This window comes from Elaeis guineensis, chromosome 16 (assembly GCF_000442705.2).
Source record: "Elaeis guineensis isolate ETL-2024a chromosome 16, EG11, whole genome shotgun sequence".
Taxonomy (NCBI): Eukaryota; Viridiplantae; Streptophyta; class Magnoliopsida; order Arecales; family Arecaceae; genus Elaeis; species Elaeis guineensis.
In genome coordinates this window covers 39,861,308-39,881,768 of record NC_026008.2, presented here as the reverse complement: position 1 = coordinate 39,881,768, position 20,461 = coordinate 39,861,308, and the positions used below count along the sequence as shown (strand labels likewise).

The 20,461-nt window shown below is 36.9% G+C and overlaps 1 protein-coding gene across 2 annotated transcripts; it reads right to left on the bottom strand.

Moving 5' to 3' along the window:
- Positions 1–1,917: 1,917 nt before the first annotated feature.
- Positions 1,918–10,980, bottom strand: LOC105059688 (uncharacterized). 2 transcript variants are annotated; one of them, XR_834317.4, is made up of 5 exons: positions 9,332–10,980; positions 9,078–9,232; positions 7,195–7,418; positions 3,341–4,268; positions 1,918–3,177 (listed from the first exon to the last, which is right to left on the bottom strand). XR_834317.4 is itself a non-coding variant. In XM_010943095.4 (4 exons), the coding sequence occupies exons 1-4, from the start codon at positions 10,596–10,598 to the stop codon at positions 3,521–3,523; spliced, it is 2,394 nt and encodes a 797-aa protein (XP_010941397.1). In that variant the 5' UTR covers positions 10,599–10,980; the 3' UTR covers positions 1,918–3,520. The 2 variants fall into 2 exon arrangements, 1 of the variants encoding a protein (XP_010941397.1); XM_010943095.4 differs by having other exon boundaries at positions 1,918–4,268.
- Positions 10,981–20,461: the final 9,481 nt, after the last annotated feature.

The window sequence follows — 20,461 nt, the reverse complement described above, 5'->3', positions numbered from 1 at the left end:
ACATGCCTGCAGCGTCTCGTCTCAGTTTAGCTGGGGCAGCTGCTGCAAAAAATGCTTTGAGCCACTGGGTTAGACAGCTTGAATTGTTTCTCAAAGATCATTGTTTATCACGATTGGTTGCTTCGTCCCGAGTACACTGTGGACAAAGCTATTGTTCCCACATATATGAGCTATGTGGAGAAGCATGGAAGCAAATTAGCATCAAGAATTACCATTCTTGATCCGAAATTTTGTCTCAGGATATAATGCAGTATAAAACTCAGGTTCTTATGAGCTTAAATCCAGGAAACTTTGTGGTTCTTTACAGGTATATGCAGGGCTATAGCTGCTATAATGGCACTTGGAATAATGCTTAGAATAATATGACATAAATGAGATTAAGTGGCTCTTACATTTTTATCTTAGAGGGAAAAATCTCCTCGTATGCTTGTATCCAACATGGAGCCATTCTTGCTTGTGTATACAACTGGAAAAAAGTAATGACATCAGATATTCAGAGAAGTGAACTAATCATTCTTAAACCTAGGAAGATTATATTTCATCAGCCAGACTTCCAGAAACACTTAAAATGAGTCAACCACAATGATCAAATGAGTAGAGAATTCTCATTCAATCTCAGATATAAATTCTATCTCATATTTTTTACTTGATCCATAGATTATTCTCCCTCCAGTCTCGGCCATTATCCGAATCTGATTGACTGCAGTGAGTTCAGTTCTGGAGCAGGTTCTGTCAGTGGCGAGTGAGGTGCTATATACACGTACACGTGGATCTTGGTGCATGCAGGAGGCAAGCCATACATTAGCTTCATCACTTGGTACAATCCCAAAGCATCCTGCATATTTTCAAGGAATGAAATTTTTTTTTTCTTGATTTAAAGTTTGCTGGAAGGATACTTGGAATAGTCTGTTACTTAACATCATTCCTAAATTAACTAGTGAATTTGTTTTGAATGAATTCCATGACAGAACCACAGTTCAAACCCAAGTAATTTTCTCCGAGATATATGGCCATTTGCTTGGATTGCAAAGAATCTGTCAAGGTACATTAAAAACTCCTGTGCTTGCTTAGAAATTGCTCAATAAGCAATGAAGTGGACAGGATTCAAATCTGAACAGAAACATAAAGACCAGAATTTTTTACTGAGCATTCAAGAATCAAGACCCACCACTTACAGCCTTGGAACCTTCTTCCAATATGCACCCATCTGACCACGTATTTCAGGTATAATTTTTCTTCGGCAGGAGGCATACACAAGCAAGCATGATGATCCTAAGCTGCCCTGCGCTGTGAATTACACCAGAAAAGAAATAGCATGCATGGGTGTTGTCCATCGACACCCCTTTGAGAAAACAAAAAAGAAAAGAAACAAAAGGATTAGCCAAAAAGAACCACAGGGGCCAAGGTAGGATCAGCATCAAGGCTGACCACAATTTCTGGACAAGAATCACAGATGAGGCAGAGATTTCCTCGAGAATGATCTGGTCATGCTCTTGCCGCTGGGCTGCTTCACACTGTCACCTGATGGCACTTCCATGGCACCAAACAAGTAAAATTTCATGAACAAACGTCGACTAAATACCTTCCCCCACCCAACCTAGGAAACAACCCCCTCACCCAAGTCAGTGGCATGCATTGAATGTGCCAACTTTTGGTTTCCTCTCATGAAGCATGGAATGCAGAGGCACAAACTGGCAGAGAATGCATACAAAGTAATTTCTAAAAAATGAATCAGACAGCAATCCAGACCACACCAACAAGGATCGGTTCTATGAATCAAAGTATATCAGACCTGAAGAACATTTTACAGTTACAACCGGACATCAACGATGGTCAAAACCTTCATAAATTAGTATCAGTTTTCCACAAAGAACTTCAGAAACTGGAGGGCAAAAGTTCAAACAAAGTTGGTACACATCAAGAAACTCATTCTAGCATTAATTGATAATTTATGTCATTATTGACTAAATGTACAGGGCTGATTTATATGAATTTAACAATCTGAAAGAATGAATTGTTGCATGGAGCTAATAATTTACAAACATGTCGACATTATTTTTTTCCTTCTTGCAGTTCATTCAAAGACTGCATGCAGAAACAGTCATTTGTTAACATGGGATCGATCATTCTTTTGAGAGCATCAAGGATCAACACGTCAACTGAAGAATAGCCTCAACTCAGTCGGTTTGCCCTTCCCTTCAACATATTGAATATTTCAGATATATTCTATGAAAAATAAGCATCCAACCGGTCTAGCCCCTCTCCTGATGAAGTGGATTTCACCTTTCAAGTAACATTAAGAGCAGGCAGCCACTCTCATCAGTGAACCTCCAAGTCAGCCAACTCAACCAATGTGCCCACAATCGCATTTGCTACTTGATCACACTTTAGACATGAGTATTGCAATCTCTACATGCTGTATACCAACCATTTCCCAGTGCTGATACCAACCTGCAAATATCTAAGAATGCTCATGATTGCTGATACGAGTTCTTCTGCCCTGTTTCACAAAGAAATTCCTAGATTCTCAATATCCAGCAACAGACCTCCAAATGCGGCAGTACAAGAACTTGCACTTGGATCAATGTCTGAGTGGTTCATTAGTCTCAGGCAGAAACCATTTCCCAAGGCTGATAGCGATTGTCATATATCTCTACATGCTCATGGACAGATGATATGTGCTCTCTTTATCAGTAACCCAACAAACAAAAAAAAAATTTCCAGATTTTCTCAATCCAGAGATAGACCTCCAAATGCAACAGCAGGCAGAACTAACTTTTGATAGCAATATGTGGGAATGGTTGATTGCTTGCAGGCAGCAGGAAACAATTATTTAATTTGTATTTGGTACCAAGAATCCCTGACAAAAGGATGCCAACAATATGATATCATCAAAGAGAATCCTCTTAACATTTTCTTCACCTCCTTTTTACCTGTTATACCAGAATTGGAAAATTGTCCTTGGCTCTTACCTTGTTGCTTCATTCTTCCCAGTTCTCTACCAAGGTAGCAGATTGGCATTTGCAACTTTGATGAGAACAATTGATCGATGGTGCCATTTTAAAATAATGATGCAGATAGATATTTTATTGCATTTCATGTCAGAAACCGGTCACCATGATGCACTGGCATAAGCTTCATTCACGATGTAGTGCATTCCACACCTCATCAGCAAACCTGATGGTAAAGGACAAAGGAATAGCTTCACGATGCAATAAAATAGTTACAAAGAAGCTCTGCATCACTGCTGACAAATTGTTTTTATCACCAATGACCATATTAGCCATTACTAGCCTTTTTAATTGGATAGCAGACATCATCAAAAAGATGTTCCTCTCACCTTAGTGGACATGACATTTAGAGGCCAATTAGCTCCAGCTGTCGGATTCCATATCTTAGCAGACGTCCGATAGTGTTCCTTTCAAACACTTCCCTCGCATGATTGGTTGTATTCACCACGGAAACAGAGTTACAGACTGGATGTACAATACCAAAATTTGACAGCAAGTCTTGCATGAAACTATGAAACTTTAACATTCTCTCTGGCCAACCTTAGTTTCTCCTCCTCAGAACGCAAGTTGAGTTCCTCATATGCTTTCATGGAGCTAGATGTAAAATTTTCCATAGCTTCAAAGATTTGTTTCAAACCTAACTGCAGATTGATTACTTCAGAAGCTGGGCCCTGATGCACTCCTGCAGATAAGGCTACACCACTCTGACCGGAGATGAGGATTAACTTCTTGTTTTGTGCTTCCAATGCCTTGTGCATTTGCTGTTCATCTATTTCAATGTTCCTAAGTGACCTATCCATACCTCTGTTTGCCATCAACCTCTGGCGCTGTTCAAGCTTGTGCTGTTCCCAGAGGTGAAGAACACTAGCGGAGAAAGACTTCATAGCATCAACTACTTCCGCCTCAGATATCCTATCCATAGTTTGTGACCAGCAATTACAGATGACAAACACAGGAGGCGCACCTAACCTTCCAGGAGAAAAGGGTGGAACTCCGTCATCTGTTACTTCAGGCACATAATGAAGACCTTTTACAAGCCAACCATTCAAAGCTTTGACAAAGCTCTTCTGAGCATAAACCCAGGCAAAGAAATTGCCAACCCAGTCCAGAAGCTCCAGCTCTAGCTGCTTGGTTGCTTCCATATGAGAATCATTGAGCTTTCCACCAGATACAATAGAATCTAGGTTTTTAGCTTCTGACACAGCCTGACACTGAATATGATGGCATTCTAACATAACTCTCCACATTCTCATTAACCTGCAAAATTATTTTCACCTAAATTAAACATTTATCTGGTTAAAGCTCATCATACTTACTAATAACAGCAAAGGCTGGCGCAAACCAGATGAGAGCTATTGAATGTTTTTTCCATTCAGAAAGACTTAAAACTACAACAACATGCATGCACACACCAAAAGTATAAGGGACAACAAGGTAGTTAAATAAACTTCATATTAAGTATGACATCAGTTGACTAAGAAAAAATTAGAAATGATAACTCCATAACACCTGTTGATCTAGCAAGCAGGCATTGAAAGCATCGGTTAAAAAATAAGATGCATGTTACCTAAATTGGATTCATGACCAAACTAAAGAATTAAAAGTCTCGAGCATGGAAAATGCAGGTCCCTCTAGTGTACCAGATGGAATAACAAGTTTGTGCATCAGAGGCCTTTTTTCAAAAAAGAAAAAAAATCCAACTGTTTCTTACTAGAGCATTTCCTATAGTCCCAGGAGTCAGGAAAAAAAATATTCAAGTCTGGCAAAGTAAAACAACTAATCTGTCTGTGATAGTCATAAAAGTTGCCACACATTCTTCCACAGTTCTCTTGGATTATTTTGCACATTCTTTTTTATGTTAAAATGGAAGTGATATTGATTCTTTTTTGAGGGATGGACTGATACATAATTACAATCTTATAATAGTAGTGTTAATTTTTTCATACTCTTTAATGATGATAGCATGTCTGTTCCTTTGTTTGTTAATATCTTTGCAAATGTTTGCTAAATTTTTTGTTCATCAAAAAATGATTGATATCAGCTCTTTGGCAATTGTCATTTCCTCCAACTAGTCTTCAACAGTCAATACATCTGCTTAGTGAACTATCTACTGCTTTTGCGCAGGTGCACAACAATCGTTGCATTTTCAAACATGTCAAAGAAATATTGGTTGAGACATGTCCATGAAGTTTTAAAGGATCTACGCACAAGGCATATTTAAAGTAACAACCTTGGTTTATTTATGCATGTGGTTTATTTCATAAAAGAAAACTTTTCATGCTTTCATTGGATGGCTATGGAACCCTTAGAAAGCAATAGATTGGATAAATATATTCCTGACTTTAGTTCATAATAACATCACGGTCATTGATGCATCTGTTTTGAACAGAAGTATGAAGTGACACTGAGTTCATTGATAGCCTTTTATTTGAAAAAATATATGAGGATCAATTTACTAGTCTTTTTCAAATTGAATTCAATGGACTCATGGTCACTTGGTACTTCTTCTTAAACCTAAGCTCAATTTCTTTCCTTCCCAAGTTCTCATCTCATCTGAGATCTCCATTTCTGTCGGTATCCAACATCTCCTGATACAACATATAGAAAAGCTCAGCCTCTAGTATCTTGGCCAATATAAACTGATTAATTCCAAGATATCAGCCAATATATCTCAAAATTTTTAAGCTTAATATCTCATACATCTCAATAGTGGGTCAAGACCAAGACGAACAGAAATCACGGTTTATCTCAATCAATATGGAAAAAAGGTAATTATCGAAGGAACCAAAATCTTCTGAGATCTTGGCTGATATCTTAGGACCAAAATATCGAGATCTTAATCAATATGTTAATATTAGCAACTATGTTAAGACACCGGTTTTAAAATTCTTCTTCAAAATATTTATTTAAAAGGTAACAGGGTGATTAAAAATATCAGCTAATAAGTTTATATCATATCGACCGATATCTTGAAACTTCTCGATTTTATATTGAATGAGATATTTGGATCCAACTTATCGAGTATATCATTCAGGGAGGTGCTTGATACCAATACAAACTCAGATCTTCACTGACATCTCCGCCGATGAAAAACTCAGCTTTAACAAATAAATCAAAACCATGCCTATCACTTTTCTTGGATTTACCATATTGGCTGAGATTTTGACATCTTGGTACTAAAATCTCAGCCAAAAGCTAAGAAATCTCAGTTCCTTCAAAACTTTCCTACCTTCCATATCAGCCAGGATGAATCAAGATTCTCGCTCATCTTGATTTTGGCAACCCAACGACATGGCCAAGATCTTGTCTTATAAAAACAACATTCCTTCCTTAGATTCGCTATCTTTGGAGTTTTAATTTTCTTCCTCATGTGAGATCATGTAAGATATGACGGAACATGTACTATGGATTGACAATGCACATCTCAGGATTTTGCATTTTTCACATTGTACAGTTGTAAAATATTTATCAACCAAGCTTTTCTTTTGAGTACTTAATGAAGGAAACAATCTTGCTATTTTAGTTCATTGTATTCAAGCATTATAATTTGCATTATCAAATATTGGTTGAGATGAGGTAAAAGTTAATGTAAAGTTTCCATGACAGGGTGAGGCTTTAATTATTATTAAAAAAAAAATCTTAGCACAAGCCATGAATTTTAGCAACAATTGCTCATATTTGAGACTCACAATTGTCATCAACCTGAACTCCCTCCATCCATCATGGATGCAGGCTAAAGGAGAACACTTGTGCCTTCCAGTGATGAGAGAAGAAAACTAAATTTTAACCCACATTACACTAGTGGTTGCACATGTAATGCAGATGGTTAATTCTAGAGTAGGGAAACCTTGTAGTTTCCTCGAGTATTAGATGGATAGCCGCTACCCAATCAATGATGACTGTTCTGAAAGCATTTTTCAAAAATTTACTACCAATTTAGGCTTGCAAGCTCTCTTTTGTATTCATTTTTAGAGAGTGACTGCAAAGAGCATATATGCCAAAAGAAGAGTGCATTTATAATCAACTCTCAGGAAATTAGCTTAAAACTCACATCTGGAGACTCCAGATCCACAAAGGCTAAAATATGTGAGCATGACAGGATACACATGCAGCCATGTTGGTATTTATGCTTACATCTAAATGCAGACATAAAACTAAATGGAACATATAGTAAATAGCATACCCTTGGATAAGCTCACTAATTTGTGGCCACAATTCATCATCCCTCAGCTTACTGATCTTTTGTGAAATAGAGTCAACAATCTGAATCGCCATTCTTATTTTTGTAGATAACTTCCTGATCAAAATTTGAACTGCCTCAAGCTTGTGAGCCTCCTCACCCCTCTCACTCAGGCGTTTCAGTTGTTTGCATTTCCTATCATAGAGTGCTCGCATCTTTTCTTCAGCCTGCAGAAGTAACCAAACACAAGCTAAAGCTAGTAATATGCAAAGACAATAAATAAAGCAACCAGAAACTGTGTAACTGCAAAAGCACCATGAGACTCAAACAGTAAATAGTCATGTCCTAAAATAGGAAATATAAGACCCTTCATTGCAGGGTGTACATGCACTTTTAAATTTTCCCAAAGTGTAATGGAGTTGCTTGAGTTCAGTAGGCTTCGAGACAAGGTTTTAAGAATAGATATATCAGTTAATCTCTGTTATCACAATGCGAAAGAAATACCAAGATGAACTAAGTTATTAGTTTATCTCAGCCCAGAAGTGAAACATTATTCTGAAAGGCTAAGAAGCAAACCGTAAAACAGAGAAATCATCCAACAATGTAAAAGCACTATTAATCTTCTTTTTATATTTTGATTATGTCGTCTACTGATTAAACTCTCTTCTGCTGTTTTATTCTCTTTGTCCAAACCCCAAGCTCTCAGCCATGGCACACTATCCACCAGCAACATAGTTGATCTTCAATCAAATATATCTCACCTCCTTTGAAAACATTGATCAATCTGACCTCTCAATGGGTAGCCCTTCTATCTCCTGAATCTCTTCCCCTCATGTCAGAACCCTCCTTCACTGACCATGGTAAGCCTGCTGTCCACTACTATCATTGCCAATGTACATCATCTCAAATTCACCCTTGTTGAGAAAGCCGCCTACACTTACCCAAGTGCTGCATTTCATCACCACAACCCTCTTCCCCAAGCCTGATGACAAGGATGTAATCGCCCATGATTTCATCTCCCACCAACCAATCGTCATGACAATAATCCAATTTTCCTTCCAATCCAAGAAAAGATCAATCGCATAGGAACAATGCGAAGGAAATATCAGCTAGTGAATATCCTCTCTCATGATATTTCAGCATATATCAGCTTATAATGGCCAAGATAAGAGCGCTCAATATTTTATGTATGTCATATAAAATGGGCAACCGATACTGTCTCTGATATTTTAGCTGAGATGAAAACCTTGGATCAGCCTTAACATACAACAAAAAGTAGAAATACGTCATCAGAACAATATAATGGTGCAAAACATTGCGTTGATATCAATTTAATAACATTATACTCCGATGTTTAAGAAAAGAAGGTGATAGGAAAACAACTAGGTGACAAAAATTCCTAACACCCAACATGTCTTTCTACATGAAGATAAGCCATCAGGTCATTTTCTTCCCAAAAAAAAAAGAAAAAGAGAGAGAGAGAGAGAGAGAGAAATAAATCGAAAAGCAACAAAAGAAAATAATCGATTTCTGCCCTCTAATTTTTTGAAGAAATGCGTAGGACCAAGTACAACTACTTTAACATGATTAATACACTATAACTAATTATGATGCAGAAGCTGAAAATTATGACAGCTAACAACTTACTCATGAGGTCTGTAATCCTTCTATCAGCATGATCCAAAGAAAGGAAAATAATAGAAAAATATAAGCTCCCTGAATCTTCAGAATTGGTGACCATCAACCCCATGCTATATTGCTATAAAATCAATAATTATTGACCTAGTTACACATATGGATGCTTCTGTCAAAGGATAAGGCGCCATACAAAACAAAAATCAGCACGCAGCAGCTTCATGAAGACACCCACAAGTTCGTAAAATTACCTCAACTTCATGGAGGAGCTTCTGTTCCCACGCGTACAACTTCTGCAACGTGGATGAAAGATTACCACAACTCATCGCCTTATCCTCTTCAAATTTCAATAAATTCTCACTTTCACAAGTAGACAGCGGAAGCCCACAAACCATCATGACTGACACTGCTTCCAGTAACAATTTATTGAAAGAAATTAAAAATTCGCACTAAACAGAACACTTAAACAGGAGAAGGAGGAAAAAAAAAAACTTGGTTCCTTCACCTTTATAAGCAGAATTCTTCTGGCGATATGGGAGCTTTCCCACTTCAAGCATTTTAGAGACCTCATTGGCCGACTCGGACGCCCTATCAAACTGGATCTTAATCTCCTGCACAACCTCGGAAACATCATGATATCGTCTGGGAGGAGGAAATGCAGCCATACTTCGCTGTTCCTCCTCAGCCACTACATTCTTCTCCACCACATGGACATCATGCTCAGAACTACCACCACTGCTACCCTCCCCAGACTTTGATGTGCGATGAACATCGCCGATGCCATCCTCTTCCGCCGCCACCGCAGCAGCCTTAGCAGAGTATTCTCCCGCAGCAGCGGCAGAGGTGGAGGCTACAGACTTTTGGTCACCATAGGCTTCCTTGACAACCTCGTGCTCCTCGTCCTCTAGATCGGGGATCCCTTCCTCCTCTCTGACATCCCTCGAGCTCCGACTGGGGGTATAGGGAGCATAATAGTTATCATCGTAGGACCCGAAGGGGAAGAGGAAGTCCCAAGTGGAGGTCTTCGGTGGCGAAGGGGGAGGCGGCGGCGCCTTAGAAGAGGAGGGCGAAGCCACGCCTGCCGGCGCGGCGGGCGGCGGAATGTTGGGAGGAGGAGATGAAGATCCAAAGAAGCCACCCGTCCCACCATAGCTCGGATAAGAGTAAGGGTAAAAGCTCGGACTGGAAGCGGGATAAGGGTAGCCATAGTAAGGGTAGGGAGGCTCGGCGGAGCCGAACTGGACGGCCTCGGTGCTCTGCGGCGGCGGCGGCTGCTCGTAGGAGATGGAGGGGGCGGTAGACGGATGGTTACGAGCGTAGTTGACGTTGACGACTGTGGGGCCCGGGGCGTCGTCGGGGTGGAGGTGGACGGGAGACGATCCGTCCGAGTGGAGATGGAAATCCTCGTCTTCGTCGGAGTCCTCCTCGGAGGAGCGGAACTGGATGTGGGATCCGGAGTGGGAGCGCGAGTGGGAGTGGTGGCCGGCGGCGGCGGAGATGGCGACGGGGGGAGGGGAGGCGGAGAGAGGGGGAAGGGGATCTCCCTTGCGGAGGGTAGGGAGGGGGAGGACGGGGGAACCCGGGGGGACGGCGTGGCCGCCGTGGAGGAAGCTGTGGAGGGCGGCGCCGACGGAGCGGAGGGAGCGGGAATATGCGGCGTGGGCATCCGCAAGGGCGTAGCGGTGGCGGATGGCATCGGCGAGCAGCAGAGTGCGCTCGCGGCACAGCACGACCGCCTCCGAATCCTCGACCTTGGAACCTGCACAACCCATCACAGCAGAAGAGAAGGAGATCAAGAAGAACCAAGAGGAGAAGGTAGTCGACGAGAACAGATCATCGCATCACGAAGAGAAAGGATGGTCATCAGACCAAGCAGCGAAGGTAAAGAGGGATTAGATCAGATCTAGGGTTTGGGGAGAGGAGAGAGAAGGGGGAGGGGGAGGAATCTTGGTGGTATTCGCTTTTGGGTGCCAGCGAGGAGAGCGTCGTCGTGATGCAGAGAACAAAGAAGTGGGGTTGGGGTTTTGAAGGGGCAGCGAACAAGGGGGACAAAAACCATGGCGACGTCGTCGATGGTATAAAAAGGAAGGGAAAATATATATATATATATATATAAAATAATAATGGTAGTAGGATGGCTAAATGGTTCGGTGAAATTATGGAGCACGGGGTCGGGAAATTTCTTTCAGAGTGCAGTGGGAGGGATAAAGAGAGAATGGAGGAGAGAATAGTCCGTACATTGACGTTTGTCGCCGCCTCTGACGCTAGATTTTTCTTAGTTTTAATTTTCTAATTGATTGCTGGTCCATGATGACATGAATGCCCCTGGCGTGGGTTACCGGCTAGATTTTTTGCATCTAAGGTTTGCAGGAGGGTTTGCGAGGAGGCCAAGTCTAAACTCGGGGGATTCAGGATCGTGCTGTGGAAGTCATGACCCGGTCCAACGTGCCAGCCCTGGAAGGTTGGTTTTACTTGAACGTTGAACGTTGTTTGATTCGAAGACAACGAATGGGATGTTTGATTCATAATTAAAATTAAAATAAAAATAAAAAATAAAATAATTTAAAATTAAAATTAAAATATTTTAATTTTTTAAAATATTTAGTCCGTAATCAGAATTAAAATTAATATTGAAATAAAAAATTGAATCCATAGAGAAAAATAAGAATTGAATTCTATATAAATTAAGCCATTTCCATTCCATCTCGAAATCGGAATGAAACTCTTCCCAATCAAACATTTAGAATGAGAGTTATCTATTTCGATTTCGATTTCAGACTCCCACTTCTCTCAATCAAATACCTCCAAAATTTAATTTGATTAAAAATCATTAGATAGGTTTGATTTATATATATATATATATATATACACACACAAACTCATAATAAGTAAATTTAGACTAATTTTAGTAGTAAATAAATTTTCTAGTTTAAATTTGAGCTGCACTTTATCTTATAATATTATTATATATAAATTTCAATAAATATTTTTTTAAAAAATAATGTATATGATTTAGTACTTTCTTTTCGTTCTTCAATCAACCATTGCTGCTAGTGAAAAAATTGACATTCAAAAATTTTGATAAAAACCAGATAATTAAATGAGCTGTCATCTTCTTTTAGAGTAACATACATCACTTATTTTAGACTTATATGCCAGCCAGTCCCGACACGTCGATTGCTACGGGCTAGGTTCGAACAACATAACTTTAAGCATTTTGTGTTGGAGTTGATTCCAATTCTGCAAAATGGAGATCAAAAAAAAAAAAAAAAAAAAACTCTACCAAATAGAGGGAGCAGGATGTACTTGATCTTTTCCCTATATCAGTCTAATCTAACATCCCCTTTTCTAAAATTTTTAAGTTTTTTTTAAAGTAAATACTCAAAAGAAGATCATGTATAAGTTTTCGATCACCATCCATCATTTGACGGACAAAAATCATATAGGGCGGACACAAGAGAGAAAATTATAGGTAGGCTTCATTATTTGCTACGTTTCTCCTAGTACCAAAGAAAAAAATTAATAGTTAAAGACTCCAATTAATGGAGTTATTAGTCTCATAATTAACAATAAAAAAATATAGTATTCTCTCTTTTTCTTATTTTTATAATATATTTTTTATCAATATATAATCAAGTGATACACACCAAATAGATTAATCATTAAGTAAGTCAATATATATTTTCTAATAAATAGATATATAATTTTCAAAATATGGAGTACATTGGTATACAATATGTAGTCAAATAATACATACTTGGTAAATTAGTTATCTAGCAACCTAATATATATATTTAAGCAAATTGATACATAGTTTCCAAAACATTATATTCACTACTACCTACTATATGGTATGGTGATATAAATTCATTAACCTCCTAATACATATATAAGCTTCCGATATATACCTTACAATAATTCAATATATATCTCTAAGTAAATCAATATGCAGTTTTCATAACATAGAATTCATTAATGTATAATACATAGCCAGATAATATACACCTAGCAAACTAGTCATCTAACAATTCAATATATACCTCCAAGCAAATTGATATACAGTTTCTAAAATATTTTATTTATCAATATATACTATATAGTATAGTGATACATATTAATCAACTTTCTGATACATATTGCAAGCTTCTTTGATACATATCAAGCAATAATCTAATACATATTTTTAGATAAATTAATATATAGTAGCAAAATATATTTTTTACATAGAGATATGTATTGGATCACTAATGAGATTGCATCAAAAAAAAAAATTAGTATATATCATAAATTTGATAAATGTATATAACCGGTTCATATAGTGTTGTATTAGTGAACATAATATTTTATATGTATCAATTTGCTTTAAGATATGTATTATATTTTAAGATAATTAATTTATTAAATATATATCATATACATGATCATATACTGTATATTGATGGACTTCATATTCTGAAAACTATGCATTAATTTATTTAGAGATGTGTATTGATTTATTTGATGACTAATTTATTTAGTGTGTATGATATGGTTGTACAGTATGAATCGATAAAAAATATGTGATAAAAAAATTAAAAATTGATGAAAATGATAACTCTATTAATAAAAATCTTTGATTTTTAAGTTTGTACTAAGATCAGTACTAAGAAAAATATGACAAACTATAAACACATCTAATAATTTATTCTCTAATATCCAATCCACATGATTTGTGTCACTTATTTTAGATTTGTATGCCAGTCAACCTAAGCACTCCGGTTGCTACCAGCCAGGTTCGACATAACTTTAACCTTTTGTGCCGAAGTTTGATACCAACTCTACCAAATGGAGATCAAAAGATAAAGCAAGAAAAACTCTACTAAATGGAGCGAGCAGGGTCTACTCGGTCCTTTTCTCTGCATTAGTCTAATCTAATCTCCTGTTTTCTAAACTTCGTACGAGGTTTTTTCTAAAGCGAATACTCTAAAGAAGACCACGTATAAATTCTCGGTCGCCATCAACCGTTTGACCGCACACCATCCAACACGTGAGAAAGCAACCCACTGTGACAATACCTTAGACTACCTTAGACCAACATCCTTGCGGACTTTAGACTTAGACTCGAAAAATGACCCCTTTGAAATGGTTTTCTTGACTACCTCTCAACTTGGTTCCAGATGGCTGACGAGTTGAGGAGATTAGGCAGTCATTGAAAGAGTCAGAATCCAGGGTTTCAGTAACCCGAGCCCACCAGGAGGTTGCGTCACGCTTCCTAACAACGGTAGGAAGAACCAAAAGCACGAGGGCGCGCTTCTCAACCGTAAAGGGAGAATTTTGAGGCTGTTACTGGGGAGAGGAGAAGGGAGGTAGAGTTGGGTTTGTATACGCTTCCTTTTTATTGGCTAAGTTATTCTAAAGAAATGGCTCCCTGCCGATGAGGAAGTGCCACTTGGCAGGATCTCCAGGGATGATGCAATGGTCCGTTATGATTGGATGGCTCCAAGCAACTGAAAGCCCACCTGCTTCTTCATAATATCTGCACTATCCTTTATCTTTCATGAAGTGCAGGTCTGACATATTTTTCGAACGATGAATAGTGCAATGGATTGAGTTGCAACTTATATTATGAAACATTCTGGAGATTGGATCTGCTGACAGAATAACTTATGCCCATTGGCATTGAAGATCTTGTGCACGCTGATATTATGGATTGTGTGCACGCATCAAAATTATGTGAACATTTGGTTATATAAAAAATATATATATAAGGCAAGCATGCCACATTTTTTTTTTCTTTTAGAAAAATTCTAACAGGCAGATTGATTAGCGATGGTAGATACACACAAAGAATGAATATCTAATATTTTTTAAAATATTTTTTCATAAATAAGTTAAAAAAATTACCTACGTGGATGATCACGATGATTGAACCAACTTCTAACTACATTTCAATTATTAATGTCAAATAGCTATCAAACAGACTACCAAAAAATATTAATTGCTTAGGAATATAGAAGGTTAGCTTTAGTAAACTAAAACATGTTTTTAAAATCAAGTAGAAACAAAATGATGATAAATTAAATCATATAAACCAAAACATAGTTTTTCATTGGATTTATTTTGTTCTCTTGTTTAGAAAGTTGGTATAATGGAGGTGGAATGGGTGATGGCACCATGATATACTCTTGTTGTCTTGTCATTGAGTCCTTGAAGCGAATGTAGCAAGGCCATATAATTGTAGAGAGAGAAAAGGGCCAACTTGATGATGGCAGTGTCTATGTGTGGCACGAATGGGAATGTCCACATCAGAAGAGGAGAAGATTTGAAAGAAGACTAGAAGACAAGCCTCCTACAATCTCTTAGTTCTAGCATTTTTCATTGTATCACTGTGGGCGCGTCATCAATGGATCCATCATCAAAGTTGGTGTCAGTGGGTTAGCTAATGTGCATGTTAAAGTAAGAGAGTGTGACTTCCATTATGAACGACACTGTGAGGATCCGTACGTGTACCATATTTTATACCAATATACATCATCATGGTTTCATGAATGGAAGGATAGAGCTTGTAATCATGCATCAGATATTATTTCCTAAATCGTTAGTGTCTCAAAGCATTAGCTTGTTAGATCTTGCTAGCATCATGTTGGTGGAAAGAGGCTACGTAAATTGTTAGCCATTGTTTGCCATGGATCGATCTCTCTAGCAGGATCCTTGATGGAGGATACAAAAACTCCAAGTTGGTAAGATAAGGTTGCGATAAACTTTCTACTTATAATAAAACAAGATTTATTTATTCAAAGTTTATTCAGCCTATAAACTAGAATTTTTTCTTGGCAAAAATGCCTTAAGCCAACTTTCACTTTAAAGAAGTGGCCTAAGCCAGCCCTATAAATTAGACAAAGTTAACCTAGATGTGAACCCAATTATCTCATATAATCAAATTGAATGTGGACCACAATTGCAATACCACTACCCTTGCTTGCGTGGTATATTATATCCACTATATCAAATGGACACATGGCTACAGGTACAAGGTTTATCTCTAAGCCAAAATTTTTGATGACCTAATAATTTTAATTGATATCGGCCACTAGTTGATATTATATATAAAATTCCAACCTTCTTATCATGGCTAACATAGATCAACATGAGGCATCATACATTCGTGTAGAAGGCTCATGTTTGGCAAGACCGGTATCAACTAATAAAAGAAGTATCAATTGGATTTATTAGCTTGGATCCGTTCTCCTTCCAACAGCTTAAGTTTTTTTATTTGCGAATCTATTTTATGATACCATACAAACACGATATGCGATGCAATCAATATAAAATCATGAGTATTTTTTTTTTGCTAAAAATATAAAATCATGAGTTGATATCATGATTTTATATATTAATATGACTTCAACAATCCATATATATATATCAAACAAGATTATTGTAATATCTTTTTTATTATTTTAAATTAAATTTTGAAATATTTCAACTTTTAGATTCTGCCTGGTCAAGATCTGAATTTATTCCAATGAAATTCATCCAGTTACATGGAATACACATCAACCTTCACATTGCCTTGATTGAATCATAAAACAATGGGCACACAAAAGGGACGCAGCCCTAGCAATGTTGCTGCACCACTACTTCCAAAATAAATAAATGTAGTCAATCAGGAATCAAATGGTCCCTGAGGGGTCCAACTCTTGTTCCATCCTCTCCCCAGCTCAATTCCAGTCTTCGGTCTTCCAAGTGGCTCTCAAAGTAGCCGTCTCCCCTCACCTACAACTCTGTGATTTAAGGCTCCAGATACCCACATAAAACTATTCCACTACTCTCCTTTTTTTTTTTTGGATGCAACGCTACCCCTTTATTCTAATGGAGAAAGCCAATTGTCTTTTTGCCTCTTTAGACAGATAAAAGCTACGAGTTCAGCATACAACCATGGTTTAAACTATTGGCCGTTGCGATATTATAACGGTCACAATAACGGCCATTTTCACTTTACAAAGAACAATTACATTAAATATATTAATAATAAAAATTAAATATATAGCGGCCATTTATAGCTGATTATTTTTCCACAATGATTGTTGCTACGTAAGACGTTCATTATTTAGCATTTTACCTTGTATACCTAAATACAATAATATTTTTGAAATCTGAATTTATTAAAATTATTTGATAACTAATTATTTTGGCAAGCATTTTATTTTTTGTTATTGTTTTATTATAACAGCAATCAACCATGATAACTATTATTATCACAGTCATTAACTGATACTGGTAGGAATTCTTGTAACTAGAATTTGGAGTCATTTAAACCTTATCATTTTTCTATACCAATACTTTATATAACAAGGTTTCTTCTAAGAGTCCATGGGGCTACAGTATTCTTTTACTGTCTGCATGGGCATTTAAATTCTGCCGGATTTGGTGGGACTTCTGGGGACCTCTGCTCTACAAAAGCCTTACCTAAAGGCCGAGTTAAGCTATTTAACCAACTTTTTCTTTTAAAAACGTTTTAAGTCTCTCTCTCATTGGTGGGAGTGAGAGAATAATTCCTCTGGTGCACATAGAATGTCTTAAAAGAAGATACCAATTCAAGGAAAAGTTGGTGAGTGGCCTCCCCAAAATAATCCTGGCATTTGTCCCTACCCCCCCCTCCCTTAGTGGAGTGGCTGGGAGTTGCTACTTTCCTAGCATGGAAGTTATGAGTTAGTTCTGGAAGTTTAAAGGGGAAACTAGGGTTTAGGTGGTTCAGCTACTGCTCTCATTTCCACAAGAAAACCAACAAATAAGTTTAGTTCTCTCTGGGGACTTGGCCAGTGTTTTTATGCTCTAATAAATAATAAGGATATGTTGTCCAAGAACTGGTAATTGTGCTTTTTTGGTACGAGTATATTGATTATTGATCTATTTGGTCCATCACAATGATAAAAAATGGTCTAATTTGGACTAAACCTACATGTGGACTCTATGTGCAATATATACATAACCCCTTTTTTGCTCCTTTCTTAACATGCATGAAAACACCCCTCTTTTTTGTGCCTTATGTTGGTGCTTGATGTGGACTTACAGAGTTAAAGAGTAGAGCACTACATGAATATGTAGGTGGTCTAATTTTTGTTAACACACCTTCTTTTTTTTTTTTTTTTTTTTTTTTTTTGTCATGAAGTAGTTAATTTAGTAAAACATGATCACCAAGGAGCAGAGTTATGGAAGCAACAATACGAAGCAAGTGCACAAAACATGCAATTTAGATTCATTACAAGGGAAATTTGACTTCGGGTTGGACCCATTTGTAATATAGGCGGACTTTAAGATTCATAATGTGTTTTATGATTTTTTTTTTTTTTTGGTTTTATTGCATTGCTTATTTCAAAATACCCCCTATATTACAAGTGGGCTCATAAGTGAAAACTCAAATTCTGCTCCACAACATATCTAATTTCTATCAATGCCCCAACTGCCATTTACTTTTGGGTGACAAGAAAGATCCATAAAACATATACTTTATTTTTTTAATGAACAGGGAGAGAAAACAGCCACCCATCCTTGATTAGATTTCAAAGAAATTTATGTCAGATGTGAATTAAGGTAACAAAGACAAAGAAAACAAGAAGGATCATTATCAAGAGGGATGATAACAAGGAAGCAGAAAATGTCATCCAATCTCTTGCAAGCTATCCTTGCATGCTTTTGACTTTCGACCAAATATCTCCAATATCAGAAGAAACTTATGGTTGCAAAAAGTCGACCATTCATTAAACATGCACTTCACAATTGTCAACTTTGAAGGAAAGACTATTACAACGCCAATTTAGACTATAATGGCCATTTCTTGTTAGACAAAATGGAACACAAGATGTAATCGCTAACCTCCTAGCCTATGAGCTTATGCATGCCGTCTCGGAAATAAGATTTTTAAAGACATCTCGTACTTGGGGTCACATCAAGAGCAACATCATCATGTGGCATGCTGAATATAGAGCCATTTTGCATCATTCAATCCAATCAAGAACCATGTTTTGAGCCATTACCGATGACATTTCGTATAATCTCATGTTCATGAGATGAAATCTTGATGTGGACTAAAAGGGTCCACCATTAATCCTGACCTGGTCTGGACCTTAATTTGCAAATGCCAACATATTCCTCAAATATTTACAAGCTAGTCTCCAACATACTCGATTTATATGCATGCTTTATAATTTTTAGATCTGACCCACCATCCAACTGCCTTGTAAGAAAAATATAATTTCATTCTCTGCTTGCTGCAGTGAAGCAAATTGCATGGCTACGTACGTGATCGAGTCATAACTGGTGGTCGCATGGTGTTGTTGAAAACAAACAGGCATTGTAGAAATAGTTCTTGTAAGAGAAGAAAGTAGTTGCCAGAGACCAAGTTAACGCTAGCTTGCTGAATAATTTGATCATGCAACAGAAAGCGTGTAACATGTTTTTCCTTTTTTTTCGAATAGTCACCATGACTAACGTTTCATAATAACCTAAGGTAGTGTTTGGTTGCTGGAAATAAAATGAAATAAAGGCTTATTCCATCTTATTCCCCGAACATACCATGAAATGGCAGTGGAGTCTGTGGATTTTATAATTTCAGTCAAAGATGCATTAATTGCACCTTATTCCTTCCCATCTGATTTAAACTATTCTATGTTTCACCATAAAATAGCTTATTTTAAGAAAATGATGAGAAATAATTTTACTTTATTCTAGTTTTGAGAATAACAATGTATAATTTTGGTAGATCCTGTAAATTTTCAATCAAATACAAAATTGGAATAGGAATGGTGAATAAATATTTTGAAAAATTGGTATTTTTATTTTAAAAATATCAAAATGGCTGCCAAATGTATTGTATCATGTTCTGGAAATTTAAGAATTGGATGATCATGATTTCGCCCATGTATTGTTTGACTTTGTTGGATGCAATGATGTGCAATCAACCGGTGGCTATTTCATCTCATTCTATATTGAACACTTGGTTTGTTAGATTGTTCAACTGAGATTGAACTCAATTTATTTTTGCTTGCCCTCTTTTTGAGTCATAATATATATAGACAGAGACTCCATTTTATTCAAAGGGATTCGGAGGCACATATAGTCACTCCAGAAACCAATCGATCCTACATCAATTGTGAAGTTATAAGGATCCTAGTTCACATGTCAACAGAGATTATTAAAAAATAATAATAATAATGGGCCATGCGTACACTTCCATTCTTTCTAAAAAAAATTAAAAATTTTTTCCGTACAACTTGTCTAGACCTATTAACATTTATTTTTTTCTTAACGACTTCTATTAAATTGTTACATGGGACCTTACTTTAGATGGGACCCTTACTCCGAAAGCGACCGGACTTATTTTCCAATCCATTTAAATAACGTATCACTTCTCTCTTTATATATATATATATATAAAAAAAAAAAATAGATTTGAATAAAGTTGATCAAATTTAAACTCAAATTCAATCAAGAAAAAATTAAATAATGAGGATCTTATATCGATAATTTAAATCATTGAATGTGGTTTACTATTTTTAAAATACTTGCATATTAAAAATCATATAATTTGAAGATTATAGTCTATGCATCAAATGATCAAACAATATGTTTAATTAAATTTTATTTAAACTATTCA

Bases quoted from the DNA above. Each gene is read 5' to 3' on its own strand.
- LOC105059688 (XM_010943095.4), bottom strand. From the start codon at position 10,598: ATGGGTTGTGCAGGTTCCAAGGTCGAGGATTCGGAGGCGGTCGTGCTG. The intron at 9,233-9,331 runs GTGAAGGAACCA...TACTGGAAGCAG, and splicing joins GAAGAATTCTGCTTATAAAG to TGTCAGTCATGATGGTTTGT. The intron at 4,269-7,194 runs GTATGCTATTTA...ATAATTTTGCAG, and splicing joins ATTAGTGAGCTTATCCAAGG to GTTAATGAGAATGTGGAGAG.